We start from the raw sequence: 26505 nt of genomic DNA on the forward strand, positions 1-26505 counted from the left end.
GTGTTTGACAGACAAATTAATATAACAACTCCTTGTTCCTAGGAGTTTAGATTTAAAATAGCCAGCAGCCATGACAAGAAATGGGGAGTGAAGAGGTATGGCATACTATAGACTCACATATTTATATGCAATGAAGTATTAGAAATGGAACTGGAGTTGCCAAAATAAATGAGCAAGGTAGGTTTTTTAAAATATTAGCTTTCTTTTGATTCTCCTGCTAATTTGCAGTCCCCAGTCTGTGGCGATCGGTCTCCGGTCTCCCTGTCAGTGCACATTAGTGAGATTGTACTACACTAGAATGCCAAATAACTTGAAAACCAGAACAGTTTTCACTTTAGATGTTGTTGAACCAAAACATATGTTTTAAAAATGGAGCCTACATTTCTTGTGGATGTTCCACAGCAAATGGAAGGAGAAAGCAGTCTTTTTAACTTTGATCTCAGCTTTGTTGGTGAAAAGAGGAACATATCACTCGTAATACCATCTTGCTGTGGGTTATTCCAGAATGTCTTAGTTGGCTAGAGAAGTGTATCAGAGGTTTAGATAGTAAATATATTTGTGGTGTTTGTGTTTCAGACCATGCATATTTTGAATAATTGCATGAAGGTTACTGTTTCAATTAACTATAAAGGTAGAATGTGTTCCTAATTTTGAGGCAGAAAAACTTCTAAATTCTTACTCAAATGTATATCTTCTAACATTCAGTTACCCCAAAAACCTTTACCTTCACTAAATTTCTGTTTTTATGTATTTCTTTAGAATTTACTTTAAAAAACAAAAAAGGTGAAAATGCACCATGGCAACGGTCCTCAGAATGCTCAGCGTCAGCTCCAGAGGTCCAGATCCTTCACAGGTAGTGAGGGAGAAGAGCAGCAGACAAACTTACCACAATCCCCTGCAACTTCATTTGCTCCTTCTGCAAGCCCATCTGCACCACAGTCCCCCAGTTACCAAATACAGCAATTTATAATGAGTAGAAGTCCAGTAGCTGGGCAGAATGTGAACATCACACTGCAGAATGTTGGATCAGTAGCATCAGGAAACCAACAGATAACACTTACCCCTTTGCCAATACCAAATCCAGCATCACCAAATTTTCAGTTTAGCCCTCAGCAAAGGAGGTTTGAGCATGGATCTCCATCGTATATTCAAGTTACTTCACCGTTGCCCCAGCAGGTTCAGTCTCAAAGCCCTACGCAACCCAGTCCTGTACCAGTGCAGTCACTACCAAATGTTCGGGCGGGCACTCCAGGTTCTGGCTTGGGTATGTGCAGCCAGAGCCCTACTAGAGGATTTGTAGATGCTAGTTTGCTTGTGCGACAGATCAGTCTGAGCCCTTCAAATGGTGGACACTTTGTATATCAAGAAGGATCTGGAATTGCACAAATTGCTCAAGGAACTACAGCACAGGTACAAATTCCATCTTCTGGGGCACCTGCAACTGTACGAGAACGCAGGCTTTCACAACCTCATTCACAGACTGGTGGCACTATTCATCATCTTGGACCTCAAAGTCCTGTAGCTAGTGGAGCAAATATGCAACCTTTGACTAGCCCAGGTCATATTACAACTACTAACTTGCCACCGCAAATCAGCAATATTATTCAAGGGCAGCTCATGCAGCAGCAGCAAGCACTTCAAGGGCAACAGTTGAGCAGACCCATAGGATTTGATAGGGCTTCTGGTGGATTAATAGCTGGAGTTGGAGGACCACCTGCTTTTGGAATGACATCACCACCCCCTCCTACAAGCCCTTCACGAGCCATTATGCCACAGGGTCTGTCTAATCTTCCTCTTACTCCTACGGTGAGTACAGGAGTGAAAAAACAACCTAAAAAATTGGAGGAGATTCCACCTGCCACCCAAGAAGCTGCTCAGATGAGAAAGCAGTGTTTGGATCATCACCACAAACAGATGGAGATTCTGAGGGAGACTTTTAAGGAATACTTGATTGAACTATTTTTCTTGCAACATCTTCAAGGGAATATGATGGACTTCTTAGCTTTTAAGAAGAAACACTGTGTTCCATTACAAGCATACCTTAGGCAAAATGACTTGGACCTTGAGGAGGAGGAAGAGGAAGAACAATCTGAGGTTATCAATGATGAGGTAAGAAATCTATTGTTTAATAGTTTGGAATAAAGTACTAAATGAAATTGTGGCAATTGGATACTAGAGTATTAGATTATACCTTAAATTATACCTTAGAAATACCTTAAATTTTATTTCTGATTCAAGTAATAGAGCAGACTTTTTAATGACGATTCTGAGTGAATTGTAGTTTTGCTATGTGAAGAATAAAACTGCAGGTTGGTTTGAGCATGCAATTGGAAGCATATATTTTAAGAACAGAGGTAATTTAATAGAGGGGAAAAAGAATTAGGGCTTTGAAGGAAAATACACTTGTTTACTCACTGATCAAGTTCATGTCAGTATTCAAGCCCCCTCCCTCCCCAATAGTTAAACTCTATCCTAAACCCACAGAAGATTGAAATTGCTGCTGGAAGCATGTTCACTTATCAAAAATGATTATATATCATAGAGTAATTTTAATTTATAAGTTATCATCATGTAATACCTACATTCAAAAAAAGAATGAGATGAAAAACAACCTTAACTTGAGACTTGGCTTTTCTCCAAATAATTTATAGTTTGTGCATAAAAAAAAAGTTTACGTTTTTAATTAAACAAAATATTAAAGTTCTTTGAATGAAATTCCATGCTTAATAATGTCAAGTGACTTGAACCAAATATGGGAACCAAATATAATGTGCAACTTTTCCTGTATAGTTATATCAGAGCATTTTAATTCTGATCTGCGTTATCCCCTCTTTTCCATTTTGGTGGCCTAAGCAAAACCTATCTTGAGCAGAGTCTGACAGTTGTCTAGCAAGTAGTTGTGATGTCATGTTTGACACAATGAGTGAATTGATACCACTTGAAACTCTTAAATACCCTTTTAACAAATTATGTATTGAAAATAGGGAAGGGTACGTATTTGCCACTTTGCAAAAAGATTCCATTCAAAAAGACTTAAGTACGTTTATAATTTCTATAACAGTTCCATATATCTTCAATGAAAAGTTGATGAACCTTTAAACTAAAGGATTACTAGTGACCCCAACTTTGGTTTGAATTTGCAGGTGGGTCAGAAGTTGTAGCATAATGTGTAGCATTTAGTATGTTTGATGGGAGAAGAAATTTAACTGTGACTAAGATCAGAAACTGATAATTTTGAAGAAATAATTTGTTTCTGCGCACAGTAACTTAAATTGTGGTAACAGGATGTCTTTTTTTTTTTTTTTTTTGTAATCTGCAATGAGTGTCCATGAATTATTCCTTGTGGTTTGAAATTTATTGTCAAATTGCCTGTTTTTGTTGGTCTATTTATTTGTCACTAGCTGAGATGGCCAGGTATGTTGAGCTCTGTTGTACAAATTCAGGGGCAAATCCTCACCTGATAAATTGACATAGGTCCACTGAAGTCACTAGAGCTTTGACAGTGTACACCAGCTGAGGATCTGCTACTCTGTTTTTTTGGGTTCAAGTTTGCTCACTCTTTTTTTAGTTCTAAGGCACAATTTAACTTATACAGACAGTTACATTTATGTTATATGTGAACAGCTAATTGCTCATGAAAGTTGTAATCATTTTAACTATTGTAGGATTTTGCAAATGGTGCCAATAAACTTGTTTGACTGTTTTAACAAATTAAGATAGCTTTTGCAAATCAAGGCACCTTTTGAGTATGTTCTTTCTTTGTATTTTTGGTCTTCCTCTCTTTTATTTCCCCCCCCCCCCCTCTTTATCATCTTCTGCTGAAGTAATGCACCTCATCCCTTGCCTGGAAGGGCTGATCACTTTGGAAATTAATAGGGGAGAGAGAATGGTGGCTATGCTCATTGCTTAAATAAATGTTCAGCTCTCTTGAGTTCAGACTGTCTGTCATGCTAATTTGTTGTCAACTAGGAACTGAGATAATGAAATTTAACCCACACGGTTACTTAATCTGGATTTAAGACAGTTTTTCAGTGGTGAGAGTCACTGTAGGTAGTCTGTCCCTCACTCACTCTGTTCTGCTATTAAAAGTGAAACAGAACTCTTCAAAAATTGTCTATATTCAAACCAAAGTGCACTGATGGTCATTTAGTTATAATCCCCTCTTCAGTGAGGTACCATCAGTACAGTGCAAAACAAGTGTGTTGATCAGTTTTAAGAACTTTTCAAAAGAAAATGATTCTCCCTTTTTTTCCCCTCCCCCCCCCCCCAAAATATTTTCTCTCAGGTAAAGGTTGTGACAGGAAAGGATGGGCAGACTGGTACTCCTGTTGCTATAGCAACCCAGCTTCCTCCAAATGTTTCTGCTGCTTTTTCATCCCAGCAGCAACCGTTTCAGGTACTTTTCAATGGTTCTAAAATGTAGTCTCATCCCAGATTTTTTTTCTTCATTCAGATTTGATATTTCTTAGCAGAATTCGTATTTTCCCAAGAGCCCATCCGTTGTCATCTAAAACAAACAAAAATAACTTTAAATCTTGAAACGCATGAATGTTTATTGGGTGTTGAGGAAGTTAAATCTATCTTGTCTCAAAGTTGCTGGCTTTTTTCATCAACTTTCAGCTTGAATGTTTTTCACTTTGGTTTGTTTGTTTGTTTGTTTCCCTAAAGCATTTGGTTCATTTGTGCATTGTGCATAGTAGTAGTTTGGATTTCTCTGTATGTGGCATTGTAACTGTGGATTTCTTTTCAATTTCTTTTTCTTTTCTTTTCTTCTTGATCGGTTGAAGGTTTTTGTATATGTCTGCAGAAGGTATTAGATTTTCTTTTCTTGCTATAGATTGTATGATGCATTTTTTTACCAAAAAACTTCAAAATGAGAGTCATCATAAGTTACCTCACTTTCAGTAGATTTATCACGGATATCAGGTAGAAAAAATAAAAGTGTTTAGAGGATCCCATTTTAGACAGAAGTTTGTTTTTGGATGGGAGCACACTGAAGAAGGTATCTAAAGAGAGGAATGACATCTATAAAGAGAGCTAATTATATGGGTCATTGGAGATGCACTTTTAACACAGTCTAGCTTGTGTGTACATCACTGCTCTCTGCTGGGTATTTCAGACCTACTTCAGTGTATCCAGCTGTTGCCGTCTTGCAATTGGCACTCAAAGGATAAAACCTAATTCTGTAGTTGAAATATTCCCTTTCAGCTCAAATGCTATGCACTTGTATTTTGGTGAAGACTGTACTTGATGGGCTATATATCCCGCCTTACCTTACAACTTGTGCAACTCCACTAACTTCATTCAGATTGCCCTGGGGCTTTAAGTCAAGACAGTATTATTGACTGTATTCACAAATATAATTAATACAATGTAAATTTAAAAAAAAAATTAAATTGTTTAGCGAAGATGTGCTTGTTTACAATGCTTTTTAATGTGGCCAGTAATTACGTAGGTTTGAAAAGTTTTTGAACGTTAGTCATATATCCTCTTTTGTTCAATCCATTTAAAATATATGCATTTGAAAACATTCTATCAATTGACTTTATATAGCACTTGTGGATGTCAGTAAGCTCCGACCATACTAATGACATCATAGTTTCCATAGGAACTAAGTTACTTCAAAATGAAAATGGCAGACACACTAAAAATATACAAAATGCTGTGAGTAATATGATTATTACCGAGCTTTTAGCAGAAAAACGATAGTATACCTCACATCCTTACATCTTCTCTCTGTTGCTGTTTATGAAACATAGTAGGTATCTTGATCAGTTCTGTCATTGAATTTGGAGAGTTGTAAGTACAGTAAGTTAAGATTATTATGGTGGACATCCTGCCTGATAACCATATAGTACCCAGAACTTTTCATTATTTTTAAGAAGATTCAGAACAATTTATTTTCTAGTGCTAGTGGTGTACAGTTGCATTTCATATAAAACATAGTGTTTGCACTCAAAAGCTTATGTTCTAAATTCAGTAAAAATAATGCAAATAAGTTGGAGGCATTCAGATACTAAGTATCAGTCCAGAAACCTAAAACAAATAGACCTGGAAATCGAAGCTGGGAGTAGTCAGATGGTAATAGAAGGCAGGTGAAATACATGGGTTTAGAGTGGCCTTTGAAGGAGAAGGGTTGCTTAAGTTGTTGCTCAGAAAGACATTTGGTACAAATAGTGTCTGAGTTGGACATGTTAGTTAATTCTGTGCAATTCTACAGTTGTATAAAAAGTGTGCATTGTTTATTATAACACATTATTTGAAATCAGTCCTATCGTACACATCTACATTTATCATACTTTGCCAAACTTAACTGTTTGGGCCAGGTGACTAAAACTTCTTTGAAAGTTTTTCATATTGAATGTGGCATAACATTATTATGCATGTTAATATAAATAAAAGTAGTGAATTAAAAAGGAAACAATGAAGGCAGACAAGTAATCCTTAATCATTTGAGTACCATATTGGATGACCATATATATGCCATAGAGTTCTGGGCAGTGTCCACCGTGTTTACCTAAAAATTCTTAACTCGAATGAACATCATAATACCATAAACATACCACCAGTGGTCATAAATGTCCATCTATTATTCCTAGACTTGACAGGGTCTTCATATGTGAGGTTGAGCAGAATACATGCTACAGTACTTAAGTACAATGGGATGCTATGCATGTAAAATATGTGTGAGTGTGTGTTAGTTTATACTGCACAATAAATCACTAAAGATTTTTGGATACCTGCAATTTATTTCAATATCGCTTTGTGTTCACTTTCTTGTGCTTTATTTAAACGGTATGGCTTTCTATTAAAAAAAAAAAAAAAAAAAAAAAAAAAAAGAGGGGAGGGAGGAGAAAGGAGGAATCCCTTAGAGCCTTGGAGTTGTGAATAGACTAAATGTACCATTTGAGAAATTACTGTCTTCAGTATAGATGTATTTAGATAGACAAAAGGTGTGTTACGATTTGTTGTGATACTTCCTTTGGGAAGTGCTTAGTATGCATTTGTGTAGTTGTTGCCACTTTCAACAGCCAAGTGCAGTTAGAGAACTTCAGAATGGTAAATTAATTCCTTTTTAAGGACTAGCATAATTTCCTCTTTTTAAAAAGAAAGCAAGCAAGCAGTTAAGAGCTTTCTTTGGGTAACCTTTATTTTTGCATCATTAATCTCATAATAGAGTACGTAGTGATAGCAAGGTTGCTAAAAGTGAAGACCTAACAATCTGGTTTGGAAATTTGCACAAAAAACCTGTGCACCCATAAACTCTCCTAGACTTTTAGCACTCACCAGCAATGCTGTGGAATAGCTGAGGGCCAAAAGAGCGTGCAAATGATCATACAGACAACCTGCTTTACTTCAGAAGTCCAATATTCATTTCACTAGCTGTGCCATTGTGTTCTAGTAGTCAGCTGCTTATGTCTAGTAGCAAGCTGTCATGAAATAAATTTAGGTCTGGGATCCAGAGAAGCGAAGCTGAAATTCGCATCTGGGTTGAGATTTTTTTATTCCACATTTTGATTCTGAGCAATTTTTTGGCCAAGTTAAACAGTTGACTCGTGGAGCTCAGTCCAGAGGCATGCCAACCCCCAGCTTCGTGGAAGCCCACAATGATGTTGGTGGCCTCTTGGTAAGCTTAAACTCTCTTCAAGGTCCAAATTAACTTCATTCATATGCAGAATTAAAGTTAGCCCTGCATACTGAATTTTTTTTAAAAATAAATAAATTGTCTTTATTATATTTTACCATATTTGCTGGTTACTGATAGTAGTAGTATGCAAGGGCTGTTTATCCCAATCTGACTTGCCATATATTTAATTCTGTATTGAGGTAAAATATTCAGTTTTTGACACGACTGTTTTTTTTAATGCAATAACCATGTGATGATACATTCACTTAGGCCTGGTCTACACTTTGGGGGGTGGGGGCAGGAACGATCTAAGATACGCAACTTCAGCTCACTTCGCGGGATCAATGGCCGCAGCTCACCCATCAACTCCGCTTCCGCCTCTCGCCCTGGTGGAGTTCCGGAGTCAACGGCAGAGCGTTCAGGAATGGATTTATCACTTCTAGACGAGATGCAATAAATCGATCCCCAATAGATCGATCGCTACCCGCTGATTCGGCGGGTAGTGTGGACATATCCCTTGTTGTAACGTCATTGCAGCATCAGGCAGATGGCGGAAGGAGAGAGATCTTGTATAAATGTAAATCCTTAATAGCAAAAGGAACCCAGAAAAATAGTGGCCAAGTATATTTCTTCTCCCACCCCATATCCTAGTTTTAATAGCACTTTCCTTGAAACACAAAATTTATAACACACACAACTGATTTTCTCTTCTTAGTTAACATGATTATACTTGAAAGATGAATGAAAGATGCTCAGGGTCACTTTATATAGCTTTGTCATAGGAATATTTAAAAATTGCCAGAAGATACTGAACAAGTCTTACTTTTTAGAGTATACAATCATTTTGAAGAGCTAATAATACAAGTAGGTTTTCTTTGGATTCACTGTAACGTCATGTGTTGTTGTAAGGGAAACTGATGAGGTAGCTGAACTTTTATGATTTTTGATTTTTTTTTTAATAGCAAACGCACACAGGGACTCCAGTAACGGGGACTGTGAATACCATAGAAATTGAAGCTTTTAAGAGACAGCAAGCACTTACTCCAGCAGGTATGTTCTTCTTCAACAATTTAATTTTATTTGGAAGGAAAATTACTGCATAATTATTGAAATGTAGCTTTGCCTCACTCTGGCAATTGGTAGATCCTTTGGCCTATTTGTTGTGACTGGTATGGTGCAGTGTGTTCCACCTACAACAAATGGGACTGGATTTGGTAAATGTAGAAATACTAACAAATCTGTCATTTGGCTGAGGAAGGTGAAGTTCGCCACCTTGAAATATAAAGGAACTCTGCCCTTGGAGCATATTCCTCATGAATGCTGCACATGTGTAGTAGAGTTGTAGCTTTCTGAGCTAATGTTGAAACCATGTGTAGTACTTTTGCTTTGTAAACTGAAACCATTCCATTATACCATGCCATAAATGGAATTTGAATATCACAGATTCGTCTAAGAGACCACGAATTGAAGTGGGCCGTCATGGGATGGTTTTTCAGCATCCTGGTGTGGCTTCAGGAGTTCCTCTACAACAGCTAATGCCAACGGCACAAGGTACTGTCACCACATGCCAATTTGCAAATTAATTTAACATGGAGATGTAAGTAATGGGACTAGAAACTTAGGCTCCTGGTCTTCTGAGATCCTAGTTCCACCATAGACTTCTCCTTGTAAATTAATTCTTGGTATGCAATGCCTGGTTTGTTTAAGGAGCTGAGTGATGTGCTCCAGTGGTGCATGTGGGCATGGAAGTATGTTGCAAGTGCTGGTGCAAAATGGTTAGCTTAGGAGCTCTGGATCTAAACCAAGGGTTTGTGAAAATAGTAGCTCCTACTTTGCCATATATGTGATAAATGTCATTTGTACTTCATTGCTGGTGTTAGTTCACTGACGGTCATTTTTGGTCTAAGTGTGTTAATGTACAGCATCCTCCATATACAACATTCAATAACTTTTGAGCGCCTGCTAATTCATAAATAGTTGAAAAAACAATTAGGAAATCCAGAAGACAATTTAGTAAAGACAATGCATTTTATTGTATTTGATTCTTATTCAAAAATTGCTAGTTCGATTCCTTTGAATGATAGATTGTTTCTTGTAATGGTGATTTATTTTTGTGATTGTGATGTATTTTCAAAGTGATGGTATCTTATCACCAAGTAAGTAACAAGTCAAAACATGTTGGCTGTCTAACCGTTTTCTGGTTAAAGTAGTAAAAAACACTGACACTTAAAATTAATCTGTGCTGATTTCCTCTTGCTTTGCAGGTGGAATGCCTCCAACTCCTCAAGCAGTACAGCTCACTGGACAGAAACAAAGCCAGCAGCAGTATGACCCATCCAAAGGTCCTCCTGTGCAGAATGCAGCAAGTTTACACACTCCTCCACCTCAACTGCCGGGAAGGCTGCAACCTGCTAATGTCCCCATAACGTCTCTCCCCGCTGCATTGCAGCTTTCACAGCAACAGCCACAGATAGTAGAGTCTCCAGCCCAGCCCCAGATTCAGGTGAAGACCCAGCCCCAAAATGTACCCATCACTTCTGCTCCACATAGCCAGCTGCCAACACCACTTCAACAGCAGGTACAGCCAGCACTGCATATACAAGGACAGACACCAACACAAGTATCCCAGCCGCAAGCTGCAGTACAGCAACAGGTATATAAATATAAATGTTTGCCTAATATGAAAAGCTTACTTCTAAAACAACTCTTGTTGCAATAACTGGGAGAATGACAGCAGTCTGTTCTTATAAATATGTGACAGATGTTAAATGGCTGAAATTTTTAAACTCTACAAGACAAAATAAACATGTAGATGTAGCTTGTTGAGTAAAGCATTTGTAAAGCATTTTAAATGTAGTATATGGCTGAGGAGTGAAAACATTTTCTAGTGGATTAAGGTTAGGTCAGCATTTGGCCAGCTAACACATTTTTCTGAAATGCAGTGTTAGATAGTATCTGATTATAAAGTTCCTTATCTCTCCACAGACTGTGACGCTGACACGACCATCTGCAGATGCTGCCCAAACTTCTCAGCGTCTTACGGCAAATTCATTGCCACTTACCTCCTCTATTCCACCAGCAGCTCTCTCAGGCACAGCACCGCTTTCTTCGTATCCAGTACAGACAAACAGAACCTCTCCAGCAACTAACAAGTCACTGTCTCCTATTGCATCAAAACCCCCAGGCTTAGCCGTAACTACAGGACCTAAAACACAGAGCCCAGCTCAGACTGCAGCAGTGTTACCGCAGGATAGCTCTCAAGACAAGCTTGCTGAGCAAGTAAAACTGGTAAGATATTTTCTTTCAGAACCTAAAGACCACTAACATGAAGAAAGGTTACATTGTTGAGCTGTTGATACACACAGGAGAATTCCAATTCTTATTTCTCGCATTTTTTGGTGGTTCTATTTTATGCACTTCCAAAGAAGCTGGAGATAAAATTGCTAATGAAAGCAGTCTCCTTGGCTACATGCATTTTTCTTTTTTGTATTTCCATAATATTGATCACACCTGATCCCTCAAGATGTACTGTTGTGGTACGATAACTTTTCTGGTAAAATTGAGCCAGGTCATTTGCCTCTTTAACAGGACCCTTGTAGATTTTGTTTCTCCTAACAGCTGAGGAGGATTTGTAGTGAAGTAGTCTTATCCTTTCCTATATTTTCCTTATATAGTAAAGCTCTGATTTCAGTAAAAAAGGATCGTTCAGTGTAGTTTCCATAGGTCTTGTAAGTTGATTGCTATGCTTTCGTACAAAGTCTCTGTCTGTCTTGTACAATTGTAATTCTTATTACAGTTGAATCTCATTTAGTCTGTTAATTTTGGCACTTCAGTGCTATGTACAGACTTGATTTGTTTCCCATGGTGTAGCAGTAAATTTAAATGTAAAATTTGTTTATGATATTGGGACTTTATAAAACAATTTTTTTTATTCAGCCACTATCATAGCTGCAGCCGGACAGAGGTATCTATCATTGAAATGTATTTGTATGTGACGTATTTGTGGAGGGATTTATTTTTGCTGCTGTTTTTTGTAGGAAAATCAAATCCATCAACGAATAGCAGAGCTGAGGAAGGAAGGCTTGTGGTCCCTGAGACGATTGCCCAAACTCCAGGAGGCCCCGAGACCCAAATCTCACTGGGATTATCTGCTAGAAGAAATGCAATGGATGGCAACTGATTTTGCTCAAGAGAGAAGGTGGAAGTTGGTTACTGCTAAGAAGGTACTTTGAAATATGTTTTTAAAGAGAAATAACTGGTCTTGCTGTCAGCCATCTTTGTAACAATGTTATTGAAACACATATTTTGTGTAGTTATAGTAAAATACTTATGTTTTTAGATGGAAGGGAGTGCCAGGAGTGTAAAGTATTGACATTCCACCTAAATAACTGGCCTGATTTTCAGAAGTGTTGAGCACCTAGCATCTACCATTGACTTTAATGGCAAATGCTGCGTTCTCAACAGTTCTGAAAATCAGACCACTCATTTAGGTGCATGAGTAAGGATTTAGAATCCTAACGTTAGGCAAGTTTGAAAATTGTGGCCATAGTGCATGTGTCTCACATCAGCTGCTCCTTCCCATCCAAAAAAAATATATAGCACTTTTATTACAAATAGATATACGTATTCTTTTGGGTGGTTAATACTTTGTTCAGTTCTGATCAACCCATCTCATAAAAAATGGCAGAAATTGAAGGAATTCAGAGACAGGCAATGAAAATGAGGCATGAAGAGGTTTCTATATGAGAAGAGTGACAACGCTTTTAATTTAGTTAGGAGATTAATGAGAGGGAACCAGAATGAAGGGTATAAAATAATAAATAGTACAGAGTAGGTAAAACAGGTACTACTGTTTATCTGTACTCATAATACAAAAGTAAGGGAATTGTCGATACTGAAAGATAAATTTGAAACTGATAAGGAAATGCATTAGTTATATATATTTTTTAAAAGTATGCGTCAGCCTTTAGAACATGCTGTCAGAAGATATTTTTGAGTAGAAGCATTTAGTAAAAGTTAAAGAAAAAAAAAAAGAAAAAAAGAATTAGACACTTGTATAGAAGAGAACATCCAAAATTGTGACCATTTGGTAAGTGCTTTTTTTTTTTTTTCCCCCTCTTTTTAAAGGACTGTAACCCTTAACACCTCAGTACATAAACCAACCACTTAGCGTGTGTGTACACATCAAAGAAAACCTGTGGCTGGCTGGTGCCTGCCAACTTGTGCTCATGCTACAAGGATGTTTCGTTGCTGAGTAGACTTCTGGGCTTGGGCTGGAGCCTGAGCTCTGGGGTCCTCCTACCCCAGAAGTCTACACAGCAGTGAAACAGCCCCAGAGCCCAAGCTCTGTGATCCCAAGTTGGCTGGCAGGGGCCAACTGCGAATTTTTCTTTGCTGTGTTAGATATAACCTCAGTGTCTGGGGAAAGGAAGAAACTTCCTGTCAGGGAATGTTATTCCTTGATTATCCATTGTGTTGATTCTTGAACTTTCCTTTGAAGTATCTAGTGCTGGCCTCTTTTGGGGTCAAGATATAGGATTATTAAGGACACTGGTTTAATTCAGTATGTCATTTCCTAGTCTGTATTTTAAATTGTTGTGAATTCAGATCCCTTCTCCTTACAGGCGATATCCTAATGCAGTGCATCACTTACCTTGTCGTTCACAAATTTTAAATTATTTTTGTTTATATTTGAAATACTTATTTCACTAGGAAATTCTAAAATACATCTTATAAATTATTCCAATAACCCATTAGGACTTAATTTTGCATTAGTAAAGTAGCCTTAATGTAAATAAAACCATAATCTAGTAGACTTGTCTGTCTTTTTTAATTTCATACCAGTTACTTTTCTGACATAGAAAGATTATAGAAATATTGAAGATTAATTACACCATAGATGCACTGAAACTATGCTACAGTTAACATCTGGTTGATAGGTAAAAAGTCTAATTTTAAGAAATATGGTGATGAATATTTTGAGGCAACCTCATTCAGAATCTAATGGTTTTTATTAGATGGTGAGAACTGTGGCTCGCTACCATGAGGAAAAGAAACTTAATGAAGAGAGAGCCAGAAAAGAGGAACAAAACAAGTTAAGGCGCATTGCTGCCTCAATTGCTAGAGAAATAGAATACTTCTGGTCAAATATTGAACAGGTAAACTGTCCACTTCCTTAAAAAAAAAAATTGTGACTGCAAGATTGTTTTAAAGTCTTTTTAAAATCTAGAGGCTCTAATCACATTTTTGTTGCAATTTTATATATTAGGTTGTTGAAATAAAACTGCAAATTGAATTTCAAGAGAAAAGGAAAAAAGCATTGAATTTAAGGAAAAGTTCAAATAAAGGTAATTTTGTTTCAGTTTATTAAAACTGGGGTATAAATTCATGGCCTACAGTACAGTTTTTACATATTTCGTCTACTTACTCAAGTATGAGGTCTCATCTTTTTGACAGTAGAAATCCAAATTGTGAATCATGGTATTTATCGTGTTTTACTGTTAGACCTTATTTATCTTGATGTTTTTTTCTCATGAATGCAATTAAATGTTAACATAAGAAACACAAAGTTGCTGAGTGACTGTTGGATGTCTGTAATAATTTTTCAGGGAAAGATACAAAACCTACAGAAGACATTTCATTGGAAAAAGAAAGTGAGGTGATAAGTCTCTTTTTTACTTGTAACTTAGAGTCTCAGATTTATTCTAAATTTTACTGCTTCTTATGAAATAACCCCCTTTTTTTTGTCTGTTTCAAATAAACATTAAATCTGCTCTTTTAGACTAACACACAAACTGACACTAAACAGATTTTTGGAAGTTTAATTCTGAATTTTTGGCCTTAAACAATTCATCATTGTGGGTGCGGGGGAAAAACACAGTATGTTGTTAGGCACCATAAACCTTTGACTTTTGAATGTTCTGAATTTTGTGTGTGTGAGATTGATAATATAATACCTTTTTGAAAAGAGAGTTAATGTTTATCCAGGTACTTATAAGGGCTTTGAAGTAGCCATTCTAGTTTTTAGGGACGAAAAAGATGTTTGGACGTTTTTAAAGGATGTATTATTTACCCAGTTACACATACAGGCTCTGATCCTACAAAGTGATGTCTGCATCTGGACCTTTATATCTGCATAGAGTCCCATTGACATCAGTGGAATTCCACTCATGTGGATGCCTTTGATTGACTTTGGTCAACTTATTATACAAATATAGTATGGATAGCTAGATTTAAAGAGGAACTGAATGGAGATTTAGCCTCCTCCTGTTCTAGAAGTCTTGTTTATGTATTGGCTTTATATTCTGTGGGTTTGAACATTTAAATTATTTAATGCTAGGGTTCAGTGTCATCTGGAAGGAAAAGAAAGGCAAGCACATCCTTAACTGATGAGGAAGGTTAGTCGCTTTTTAAAATTCTGTCTACAGTGCTTGGTGCATTTGTCTTTGGAAGTGTGGGTATGTATTCTATATATTTAAAAAATGAACACTAATTTTCAATCTGCTGATCCAGATACCCTGCATTTTTGCAACATACTTGCCAGCCTTATCCACTTTGCAGCAAAGATTAAATAGCAGAGTGAGGGAAGGTACTTCAGTGAGGTTTTATTACCAAGATTTCACTCTTGTTACCTATTATACCCAATCTCTCCCTAAATGCCCAAGGAAAGAGATGAATAAACATTTTGTGGTATTGGCTTCTTCCATCGTCTGCTCCTTATTTGTAAAAATACCAGCTGAATTGAGTTACAGTTTTCACTTTAAGAACAAAATAATATTAATAAAGAGACCTTTTTAGAAGCATGGATGCTGGTATTGCTAGAACTTGGGAGTGGAAGAAAATCTTCTCTCCTGGGTCAGTATATCTGATTATAATTTTATCTCCTCCTCCTCTTCCTAGCCTCCAGGGCAATTGCTATACTGGATCAGACTAGTGGTTCATCTAGTTCAATATCCGGTTTGACAGCATACAAACTGCTTGAGAGAAAAAACTCCAGCAGTTGTGGGATAACCTGGCCCCAGGGAGAGTTTCCTACTAACACTCAAAAGTTCAAGGTTGACTTATGCCGTGAAGCATGAAGGATTCTATCCTTTCCAAACCTCTTTTGTTAAAAAGAAGGTAGTATCGTAATTCTGGATATTCTTGTTCATATAAATACCTAATCCTTTTTGGAATCCTGCTAAGGTTCTCAGTGATATCCGGTTATAGTGAGATTCAGAGATACCTGAATAGTGACTTGTATAGCTTCTTGAGCTGGTGAGTTATCTTATGAACCTGTACACCTCAGTAGATCACAGATATGAAGGAATGGAGATGCTGCAATCTGTATGACCACTATCCAAAGTTCAGCAATTACACCGAGACGAGGCTAGCTTAATGACTGTTCTCTCTTGCAAAATTCCACTGTGATATCCAATGCCTTTGACTTGGGAACAATCTCCAAAGCAGGCTTAAACTGGCAGATCTATCAGTCATATTCTGATTTTTTTATAGTTTGTTTAACGAAGCTTCCTTTATAAATGTGTATTTTGGTGATAGTTGAAGATGAAGAGGAGACAATTGAAGAGCAGGAGGCTAAAGAAGGAAATATAAACCATCAAACCGAACTTTCTAACTTAGCCAAAGAAGGTAGGTATGTGGATTGCCTGTGGACACAAGTTTGCTACATATTGGTGGGGTTTGGAGTAAAATGTGAAAATGTATAGCAGTTACTATGTTTTACAAATATGGTAGCCATCAAATGAATGTTTTTCTCAATGCATTCAACTTTCAAATCATGTATAGTTTGTATTCCTGTGTGTGTTTTTTGTTGTTTTTAATAGTGGACTGTAATGTATGTTAGTGTTTATGGAGTGGTATGTATAATGATTAGCTAATTCTTGAGTATTTGGTTTGAAGAAGAGTTTGTGTAAATGTTCTTATTTAGATGTTGCTCCTAGACAAACTCTACACTAAAAGGGTTTCATCCAAATCTCCAAGTGCCCTTGATATACACTGAAAACACAAGCACATTGGAGATGGAAATTAAAAATTGACTAACGTGGCAGCACTTCTCCTTCTTCCCAACTACCATGATCACTGGTCATCTGAGCAATGGTGCTAAAAACCCTCCACAGCACTTTCCCATTAGATAGAAATTCCACCAGTCTCAATTGCCTGGGCTCTTCACCAGTGCCTGCTCAATCAGAATAGCTTTTTAGCAAGTCTGGAAGGCTAGCAGCTTTTGGTCTATTTCAGATCTTGACAAGCTAAGCATCAGAGGGAAAGGGGCCTTTCCAGAGGACACTGTGCCAGTAACCACCTCCCTTTTGTAAAACTATTCAGAGCAGGTGCATGTCGCTGCTGTCCAAAGTACCCCACAGAGATTTCCAATGTACTTCAGTTTTGATATCTAACAAGCCTGCTGTTTTTTAGTGCTGTGATTCTCCTAAGCAGTAACTGTTTATCAGATTATATAGTGGGTTTGTATTGTGGTAAGAACCTTCTGGGTTGAGCCTACTGACTTTAAAAATGTCTCTTTTCCTCCATCTGTTAATTATCTTTAAAGTCAATTTCTCAATTGAGTACTGTGTGGATTACAACATATATCAAAGTATCCTTACTTATTAAAAAGTAATGTTATTGATAACTGCTAGTTTTTAGTACTAATATCCTTGTATTTGTTCTTTAAAAACCTTCAGCTGAATTGCCTTTGGAGGACTTAGTAAAGATGTATGAAGGTGCCTTTTCAGAGAATTTTCACTGGCCCCAGCATAAACCTGACAACAAAGAGGACACCAGTGAAGAAGGTAAATTTATTTTTATTTTATTTTTGTTAGAAGAAACTACTAACATTCATTTTGAAATCAATTGATTGTTCAGTGGGCTCATTTTATCAAGATGATTCATGCTATGGGAGAACAAATATAAAGTAAGTCACATCTGAAATTAATAAAAAGTACAGTACTGGTGTCTATGGGATTGGATGAAAGGAGGAATTGTCTTGTGGTTAAAGATCTGGAAAGGTGCTTGGGAACTGTGGGTTATATTCCAGGCACTGCAGAATATTTTCTTTATGGTCTTGCACAAAGCATTTAATCTCTGTATATCAGTTCCCAATGTGTAAAATGAGGATAATACTTCCTAACCTGCCTAACAGGAATGTTGTGTGGATAGATCTAGTAACATTTGAAGATGGTCAGAAACTATAGTGAGGGTAGCCATAGAAAAGCTTATAAATGAAATATATACAGTTGCATGCAGAGTGGTTACTTTTCTTATCATTATGTGTCATAGATATCATTGGTCACAGAATTATGCATTCTGGGTTCAGTTTTAAGAAATTGGGAAATGCCAGAGGATTTCTTAGAGGAAGTATAAAAATGTATTTCTGTGCCAATGGCCCCTACAAGCTAGTTAATGTGAGTGTTTAGAACATGGCATGTGCTTAACTTGATTTTCATTTTAGCTAGGCTAAATAGAAGATAATAGAAACAGTTAAAACAATTTAGTAACTTCTGATGTTTTATGTCTGTGTGTAAAATAATCATCAACTTACATCTTATGTAGAATTGGAAGACCATACAGGAGACCAGGAAAGCCTTCAGAAGGAAGTGGTACTCATAGATTCACTTCTCAGCATTGATCAACATAAGGGTGTAGAAAGAACAAATGCTGTGAAGAAATACACAAAAGACATAACAGAAGTTGCTGCAGCTGCGGAAGCACTGTTACCTAAAGGGAGTGCTCGTATCTTGACCGCGGTAAAGCTTCTCATTTTCCATTACAGCTTGTGTTTGTGCATAAAGATTATTTTTTAAAAGTGTAGCTTTAAAACTCTAAATACTACATAAAGGAATGTCTTTTGTTGTTTGCCTTTTAGCTAACGTAATATTGGATGCAGCCTTGTACCGTGACTTAATGAGGGAAATAGGAATTGAAAGTATTGGGATTCCATTCCCCATTCTTCCAATGACTCGATCTTGGTCTTAGGCAATTCACTTAATTCCTCATTATTCAGTTTCTTCATCTGTAAAAGTGTATAGTACTTCATAGAGAGTGTTGTGAGGCCTAATTAATTATGAGTGGGTCAGGATCTTCTAAAAGGAATGCTAGAAGTAGAAAGCAAGTAGGGTTGCTGTTTCCTCAACAAATTTTGCACCATTTTTAATAGATTTTATTTTTTTAACAATCAATGAATAGTAAAATATCTTCATAATTGAGTCGTTAGAGAAGGCAATGTTTGTTTACTTGCTTCCTTGAACTTAATCATACTCAAACCTTTGATCAAAAGCAGCAACATAAATACATATATTCTTTTGGCACAGGTAAAATATAATACTCCATCTTTATTGTGTGGGACTCTCAGAGAGTATCAGAAGATTGGGCTGGACTGGTTAGCAAAACTATATAAAAAGAATTTGAATGGTATTCTGGCAGATGAGGCTGGGCTTGGCAAAACTGTGCAAGTCATTGCCTTTTTTGCACACTTGGCTAGTAATGAAGGTAAGCTAATTCTGCTGTTTCATGCAACTTTAATTTAAGGTATACTGGCACTACCATTATAAATCACTCTTTTGCTTCTTTACAGCTATTGTGCAAATTTCTTGAAACTTTGCCGACAATTGTGGTGATTCCTTTTAAGAATATTGGCAAAAAGCTGGTAGTTTTAGTCACTTCTTGAGTAGCTACTAGAAGTGCTATTCTTAAGCACTCTTAAACTATCTCCTTTTGGTTAAGAAATGGTCAAGACTCTCAAAACACTCATCAGTGTTTGATAATAAGCTGCATTACGTTATATAAGGGATTGTTGTTTCCTGGCTTCCTTTAAAATCTGTGTCTTTGTTTGCTGTGGTTTGCAAGAGGTAGTATTTATCTCCAGAAGTGGTGAAGGATGAGGTATTTATAAAGCTCTTTTGATGCCTGATGAAAGGTGCTGCAGAGCTGCAAACTGTTATCTGTACTTTAATGCATAACTTACAAACCAAAAAGGATGCAAACTTCCCAGAGACTGCATCTGACACGTGCTGACGGCATGCCTCAGATCTGTACAAGTCATTTCTAATATAGCTGCAATCTGGGTTTTTCCAATTATAATCTGTGTTTTTTGTTTTAAGATGTACTGACACGTCCCAGTTGAAAAACTGTTGAGTTCATCAGGGCAGAACTGTATATGCAGCACACCTAGTGTTCTAGCAGCAAAACGCACTATTCAGATATACTGAAGGTGGCTCAGGTATTAGATTAGATTTGCTGCTGTTGATAAAGGGGATGAGGAGGGGATAGGAGCCAGCTGCCAGCAACACCAGAAGCTGACAAATAAATGTACTCTGAACAAAATGAGAGAGAGAGAGAAACAGAGATTCAGTCTTACATCATAATCTCTTTGATTCTATGGGTTCAAATCAGACTTTGGTAGCATATGGACAAGGACAATTATTTTAGTAAAAACCTATTTATATTGTAATATGACATTCACGTGCCTTCGTGTTTTAAGTGGACAATTTTAGCAGTTGACAGCCTGCTGCTCAATCTAACATTCCCCTGCCTTAGATTTTGGGGGCCAAATTTTTAAAAAAATCTCCAGTTTAACAGTATTTTAAAAAAAACCAAACCAATATTATATAACAAACAAATGACTCAGTTCACTCAACCACTGATAAACGATTGCAGTTACAGAACTGCAACCTTGAATTACAGTTTTGTATTTTGTCAGACTAGTTAACAGTTGTTAATACAGGACTACAATAAGAACATTACTATTGGCTCACACAATGAATTCAGTACATACAGTTTTTAACTTGAAAAGCAGAAGGGAGAAAATGAGTTTTCAATATTTATCCCATGTCTGTATTGTCCTCTACTGTATTTTTCCTCCTGTAGGTAATTGGGGTCCTCATCTTGTTGTTGTACGAAGTTGTAACATACTGAAGTGGGAGCTTGAATTGAAACGTTGGTGTCCTGGATTGAAAATTCTTCTGTACTTTGGCAGTCAAAGAGAACTTAAAGCAAAGAGACAGGTATTCTATTTTGCAGAGTTTATTTTTAATGATGAGACTTGATCACTGTTTAGGTACACAGATATATGTAGCTTGTTCTTGTTGAGCTATAACAAGAAGTGAACGATGAAATAGTGTAATGTGGGCTTCTTGCATTTACCAAGAGCTTCTTATCCATAAGTTTCTTTGAAAATGCAAGTGAAGCAATCAGGTGTCCTAAGTATTGAACAATACATGCAGCACCCTTCCTGGTACCTTCAGCATTTGAAGTGCCTCAGGCCAGTCGCCAGCTGCACTATCAGCCCATTCCTAGAAGGGAGAAGGCAGTCTGTTGTACCCTTTAGTTTGTAGTTTGAAGACCAGGATTAGCTTATAAATTATTTGGGATGTATTTTTTAAATAGCTGTAAAGTGGATAGCATGTAATCATAATCACTGGAATTCTGCCATCACTTTTCTATCCTACTAGTATTAACAGTTGGAGATTGCCTGTATGGATCATTATTCATTTTGTTTTTTGTAGGAATGGATGGAACCCAACAGCTTTAATGTATGTATCACTTCGTACAAACAACTGTTTAAAGGCAACCATGCCTTCGTGAAAATGCGATGGAAGTACCTAGTCATAGATGAAATGCAGCAAATTAAAAACATGACTGAGAAGCACTGGGAGGCACTCTTCAATCTCCGAAGGTGTGGAGCATATCAACAATTTTGCCTTCGTGTTGCCTTTAGATCAGTTTTTCTGTTCACAAATTCAAGAATTCTGTTCCAGAATTATGTAGAACTAATTTTTCTATCTGCCTCGGTTCTTACTTGGATAGTTAGTTAGTTGCACACTGTAGAGTTCCCTTTACTTGTGCATTCAAGGTTCAGAGACCTGCTCAGCACCAAATGGTAGCAGCTCAATAGCGGTATAGCTCCTCTGTTCTGGACCTTGACTTGCTCAAGCAGAAATATTTCCTACAATTTTTTTTTTAATATTGTAGAAATGAGAAACTAGTTTGATGAATAACTGCTTGATTTTGGATGATTCAAAAATTTTGCATGAAAGTTCCAGTGAGTGTGTCAGAAGGCTTAAGTTAATAAAACATTTTTTTTTAAATTTTTTATTAAAACACTCAAGCAGATAGGAAGCTCTGTAATTTAATGTTATAACTATAAAGATAACTGTCCTAAATGTTAATATAACACACTCATTTTGTCTTTAATTTCCGATTTAATAATTAGCATTATGTCTTAACCATTATGGCTGTGACTTTCAGGCAAACTGATTATTTACTGAAGAAGCAAATATTGTTGGATGCAATGTTTAGGGAAAATGTAGAGTTAGTTTTATTTTTGTGTTAATTTGGTTTATTGTGGTTACTTGGTGGTATTGTATGCTATGGGGTTGCTGGTTTTTTTTTTTTAATTTATTTATTGTGTTTTAAGTATTTGTCAGATAACCCAGAGTGTTCAGATAAGTGTCTCATTATTTTATTAAAAACTACTTAACTGTTGAACCTCATTACTGAGTTTCTTTTTCTTGTTGTTCACAGTCAGCATCGTTTGCTCCTGATAGACACACCTTTGCATAACACTTTGATGGAGTTGTGGACCATGGTGCATTTTCTAATTCCAGGAATTTCCAGATCTTATCTAGATTTCCCAGTGAAGGCAGCCAATGAGGAGAATCAGGATTATTGTCATAAACTTGTTATAAGATTACACAGAGTATGTCATATAATTATTTTCTCGTTTTTACTTCAGTATCCAAAACACAGTTGACTCAGGCATGGAGGGTTCAGATTGATGAATTCTCTGCCTTTTCTTAACATTTGGATCAGCTGATACAGGAATTCCTCCTATAATCATTGTGGTTATACCATGATCAAAGCATTGTGTCTTATGTGGAACACTGGGCCTAAAGTCTGAAGCCCAGAATTTATGCAGCAGGGATCTTCCCAAGCCACCTGCTCCTGGGAATCCAGTACAGGCATTAGTAAGATCGTAAGAAAGATTTGCATGTTAAATTTGGCTTTTTATATGATGTGCACAAATTTTCAATGTGTGCCACAGAGTTTTATACTGAGAGAAGGGCATTTTACAAATTGTTGGGGGAGAAGCTGGAAGTGTCTGCTAAAATGATAATCACTGAAAAAATTAGCAATCTTCAGCATCTCTTTATTATGAATACAAGCAGTTCACACCTCTCTCAAAGCTGCTGTTTCAGACTCGGGGGAGGGTTGATTTACATTCATTTTACAGCTTCTAGGGTGGGTTTTGATTCATGTGTCTCCCTTTCTCCCCCAACCCAATACAGGCTAAAAGCGTCTTTAACAAAAAGCAAAACAAAACCAAAAGCTTAGATTTTGGAGCACCTTTATGCAAAAATTTTAAAAAACCAACAAGCAGCAATTTTGCAGCCAGTTTTGTAGTAGCATAATTGCATTATACACAAATGGCTACATAATTGCTGTTTGTGTGTTCATTATATCTGGTAATCTTAGCTTCAAGTTGTCAACGTATCTTTAATGTGAAGGAAGATTATTTAATATATTATGAAATTTTTCAGATGATTCAACCATTTATTTTGCGAAGATCAAAGAGAGATGTTGAAAAGCAACTAACAAAAAAATATGAACATGTGCTAAAGTGTCGTCTTTCTAATCGACAAAAGGCTATGTATGAAGATGTCATATTGCAGCCAGGGTAAGAAATTCAAATAGCAAAGTAAAAACTGTTATGATTCTACTCTTTGGATAAGGAGATTAAAAAACTACTTATGTCCTAGGTGGTTGCATTTAATATTTTTCCTAATCTTTTCATCATGACCAAAGAATACGACATAACTACCCTGAAACTACTAACGTTAGAGCCAAATGATACGATGGGCTTTGAAAAAAGCAACCATTTACCTCTGGAAGCCTAAAATCAATGATGGTCAGTTAAAAACTGTTTCGGAATAATTCTTATCCTCTGTGGATGCTTCTTCAAAGCACAAAGCCACCAGAGCTGGGGGTGCAAGCTCCAGGATGGGGCTGGAAATGAGGAGTTCAGGGTGCAGGAGGGGGCTCTGGTCTAGGGCAGTGGGGGATGAGGGCTCTGGCTGGGGATGTGGGCTGTGGGGTGGGGCTGGGGATGAGGAGTTTGGAGTGTAGGAGTGTGCTCTGGGTTGCGACCCAGGGGTTCGGAGAGCGGGAGGGTTTATGGTTTGGGGCGCAGGGGGAGGCTCAGGAGTGTAGGCTCCGGGTAGTGCTTACCTCAAGTGGCTCCCAGAAGCAGTGGCACATCCCCTCTCCGGCTCCTACGCAGAGGTACAGCCAGGCAGCTCTGCTGCGCGCTGCCCCGTCCACAGGCATCACCCCTGCAGCTCCCATTGGCTGCGGTTCCCGGCCCATGGGAGCTGTGGGGTGATGCTTGGGGTGGGGGCAGCATGCGGAGCGGAGCCCCCTGGCTGCCCCTACACGTAGGAGCCAGGGTGGGGGCCATGTCGCTGCTTCCGGGAGCCAGACAGACCGTTCTCCAATGCTGCTCCCTGGCTGGAGTGCCGGAGCGGGACAAGCCCCAGGTCCAGCTCCCCAGCGGGAGCTTGAGGACCAGATTGACTTACGGGCCAACAGTGTCACACTGTTTCTGACATTAGGCAGTGTCCTTCGTTCCTCAGTTTCATGATAATTCCAAAATCACATGCACATATTTTGAAATGATATTGTGTTATACTAAATATTCCTGGAACATCTCTCCATTTAAAATGCAAGTATATATTAAGATTGCTATGTAACACATTACAATTCAGATTCTAGCCCTATGAGTTCAATGATGTCTCCTTCAGGCTTTATAAAAACTATGCTTAAACTAAGAAATGTACAATATATATATATTTTTTTTATTTGATAGAACCCAGGATGCTCTTAAAAGTGGACATTTTGTCAGTGTCCTTTACGTTCTGATGCAGCTGCAAAGAATTTGTAATCACCCTGACCTGATAAATCCCAGGCTTTCCAGCTCCTCGTATGTATCAGAGGCACTAGAATATGAAACTGCGTCTTTGGTACTAAAAGCACTGGAACGGGATCTTTGGGAGGTGAGTGAAAAAGTGAACTGTTTAAAAATCGTCCTTGCAGAATGTTGGTGGTTAGTGAACACAGCATCAGCCTCTCATTCATGGGACTGTGCTGCAAGTCCAACAATAGATTGTAAGTGGAATGAATTTGCTATTCAGAGTCCGCCACCTTAACTGAACACATTTACTACATTTCTCTTTCTCCCTGCTGTATGAGTTTTAAGAAATGGTGGAGTAATAAGTTTACATTCATGTTCCAGCTGTCCGAAGAAAAATTGGCTTCATTTTGCATCACTGTTTTGTATTTCTTGTCTTCAGGAGCTTTCCTATGCCCAAAAATACACTCTTAAATGAGAAGAAAATCTGGATAGGCTGTGGCAGTATATTTAATTACAAGGTTCCAATTCATTTTCCTGCTTTCAGGATTTATAATAGCCAAGGGGACAGTATGACTTTCTTTTTTTAACACAAGGGTGAGAACTTTCTGATTCAATGCACTCTTGTTCTTGTGTTAGCATAAATAGTGATGTTTGGGATGGCTTACTGACAAAGAAGTAGTGTCGCTCTAGATGAACAAGGAAAAACAACCTCTTCACCTTAAGAAAGCAGGCTAAATGTGAAGGCATTGTCCCTTTGGCTGGGTTTGTTGCTGTCTTTAAAGCGTATGTACTAAGCCTACGTAATGATGGGCATGTTGAAAAGACAGTTGAACATTTTTTCCACACTGTTAAAAATCTGTGTATGCCCTGTAGTCTGATTTTATATTTACAAACTGTATTTGCTGGTATTTAGCTCAGTTGATGGTATTTGAAATATCAGGAAAACTGCAACTCTGTTTTATCTAAGTCCTAATTTCCCTAACTCTAGCCATTTAATTCCTCTCCTGGCCAATTTAACACTAAAGATGGGACTGTCAACTGTAGTTATAGCCAAAAAAATACCTGGAGATTTGGCATTTTCAGTTTAACTTTTATTAGGTAAAAAAAATCCTGATTTCTCTGCCCCTCTTCTCCCTCCCTCCCCTGAAATATATGCTGTAAATGAGAGAAGCCAGCAATGTTGTTTTTACTTTGAACAGCCAAACGATGAGAGTCCAGTTATTCTGTATCATTTATGTTGAACTTTATCATTTTTATGTGCTGACTTGTAAACTTTATTGTTTCACAATAACCCTAGGATACAGACATGTGTCTTTTTGATCTGATTGGGGTAGAAAATAAAATGACTCACTACGAAGCACAAGTGCTGCCAAAACAAAAGGTGACCAGAAAGCTTATTGAAGAGATTTACAGCTCCCCTCATCATCCAGCCAGACCCAACCCAGTGAAGCTCAAACCAAGCAGGTACACTCAACTTCATATGAAAATGGTCTTGCGTTGAGCTAGAATTTTAAAAAAGGAATGCAGTTCATCTTAAACTTCTCTGAAGTCATCTGTCACTGAGTTCTACCTGTATCTAGTTTATAAGTTCATTGTATTTTCAAAATGTTACCCATGAAACTTAACGTTAGATTTTAAGATCCCTTCCGGTAATGCATTACATTCGTCAGAACACATGATACTCTGTATTTTGTTAGTGTTGTATGGCACGATTTCAGCTTGTTTGCCCTCAAAACTAGGATTTTGGTTTAGTAAAGCACATTTAGGGTGCTATAAACTGATAATAGGGGAGTTAGTTTAGCAGACTTGGGCTCTAGATCAACCAAACATCGTTATGACATGACAGCTAAGTGACTGGGCAACAAAATGGCAAATGAAATTTAATGTGGATAAATGTAAAGTAATGCACATTGGAAAAAGTAACCCCAACTATACATACAATATGATGGGGGCTAATTTAGCTACAAGAAGTCAG

General features: G+C 37.4%; 1 protein-coding gene across 11 annotated transcripts in view; it reads left to right on the top strand.

The window, feature by feature from the left end:
* Positions 1 to 26505, top strand: part of EP400 (E1A binding protein p400) — a 65792-nt gene that overhangs the window by 834 nt on the left and 38453 nt on the right. For 7 of the 11 annotated variants that reach the window (XM_075059947.1, XM_075059944.1, XM_075059948.1 and 4 more), the window contains exons 2-22: positions 760 to 2109; positions 4286 to 4396; positions 8590 to 8677; positions 9071 to 9178; positions 9892 to 10280; positions 10613 to 10915; positions 11665 to 11850; positions 13645 to 13785; positions 13896 to 13974; positions 14236 to 14287; positions 14966 to 15024; positions 16166 to 16255; positions 17308 to 17415; positions 18176 to 18369; positions 18934 to 19111; positions 20489 to 20625; positions 21127 to 21296; positions 22145 to 22319; positions 23161 to 23297; positions 24486 to 24672; positions 25828 to 25994. In XM_075059947.1, coding sequence (XP_074916048.1) covers positions 790 to 2109; positions 4286 to 4396; positions 8590 to 8677; positions 9071 to 9178; positions 9892 to 10280; positions 10613 to 10915; positions 11665 to 11850; positions 13645 to 13785; positions 13896 to 13974; positions 14236 to 14287; positions 14966 to 15024; positions 16166 to 16255; positions 17308 to 17415; positions 18176 to 18369; positions 18934 to 19111; positions 20489 to 20625; positions 21127 to 21296; positions 22145 to 22319; positions 23161 to 23297; positions 24486 to 24672; positions 25828 to 25994 — 4379 coding nt within the window. In that variant the 5' untranslated portion in view covers positions 760 to 789. Of the gene's footprint in view, positions 1 to 42; positions 178 to 759; positions 2110 to 4285; positions 4397 to 8589; positions 8678 to 9070; positions 9179 to 9891; positions 10281 to 10612; positions 10916 to 11664; positions 11851 to 13644; positions 13786 to 13895; positions 13975 to 14235; positions 14288 to 14965; positions 15025 to 16165; positions 16256 to 17307; positions 17416 to 18175; positions 18370 to 18933; positions 19112 to 20488; positions 20626 to 21126; positions 21297 to 22144; positions 22320 to 23160; positions 23298 to 24485; positions 24673 to 25827; positions 25995 to 26505 lie in introns of all 11 variants that reach the window. The other 4 variants (XM_075059942.1, XM_032805959.2, XM_075059946.1 and 1 more) reach the window with 4 other exon arrangements.

This window comes from Chelonoidis abingdonii, chromosome 22, assembly GCF_003597395.2.
Source record: "Chelonoidis abingdonii isolate Lonesome George chromosome 22, CheloAbing_2.0, whole genome shotgun sequence".
Lineage (NCBI taxonomy): Eukaryota > Metazoa > Chordata > Testudines > Testudinidae > Chelonoidis > Chelonoidis abingdonii.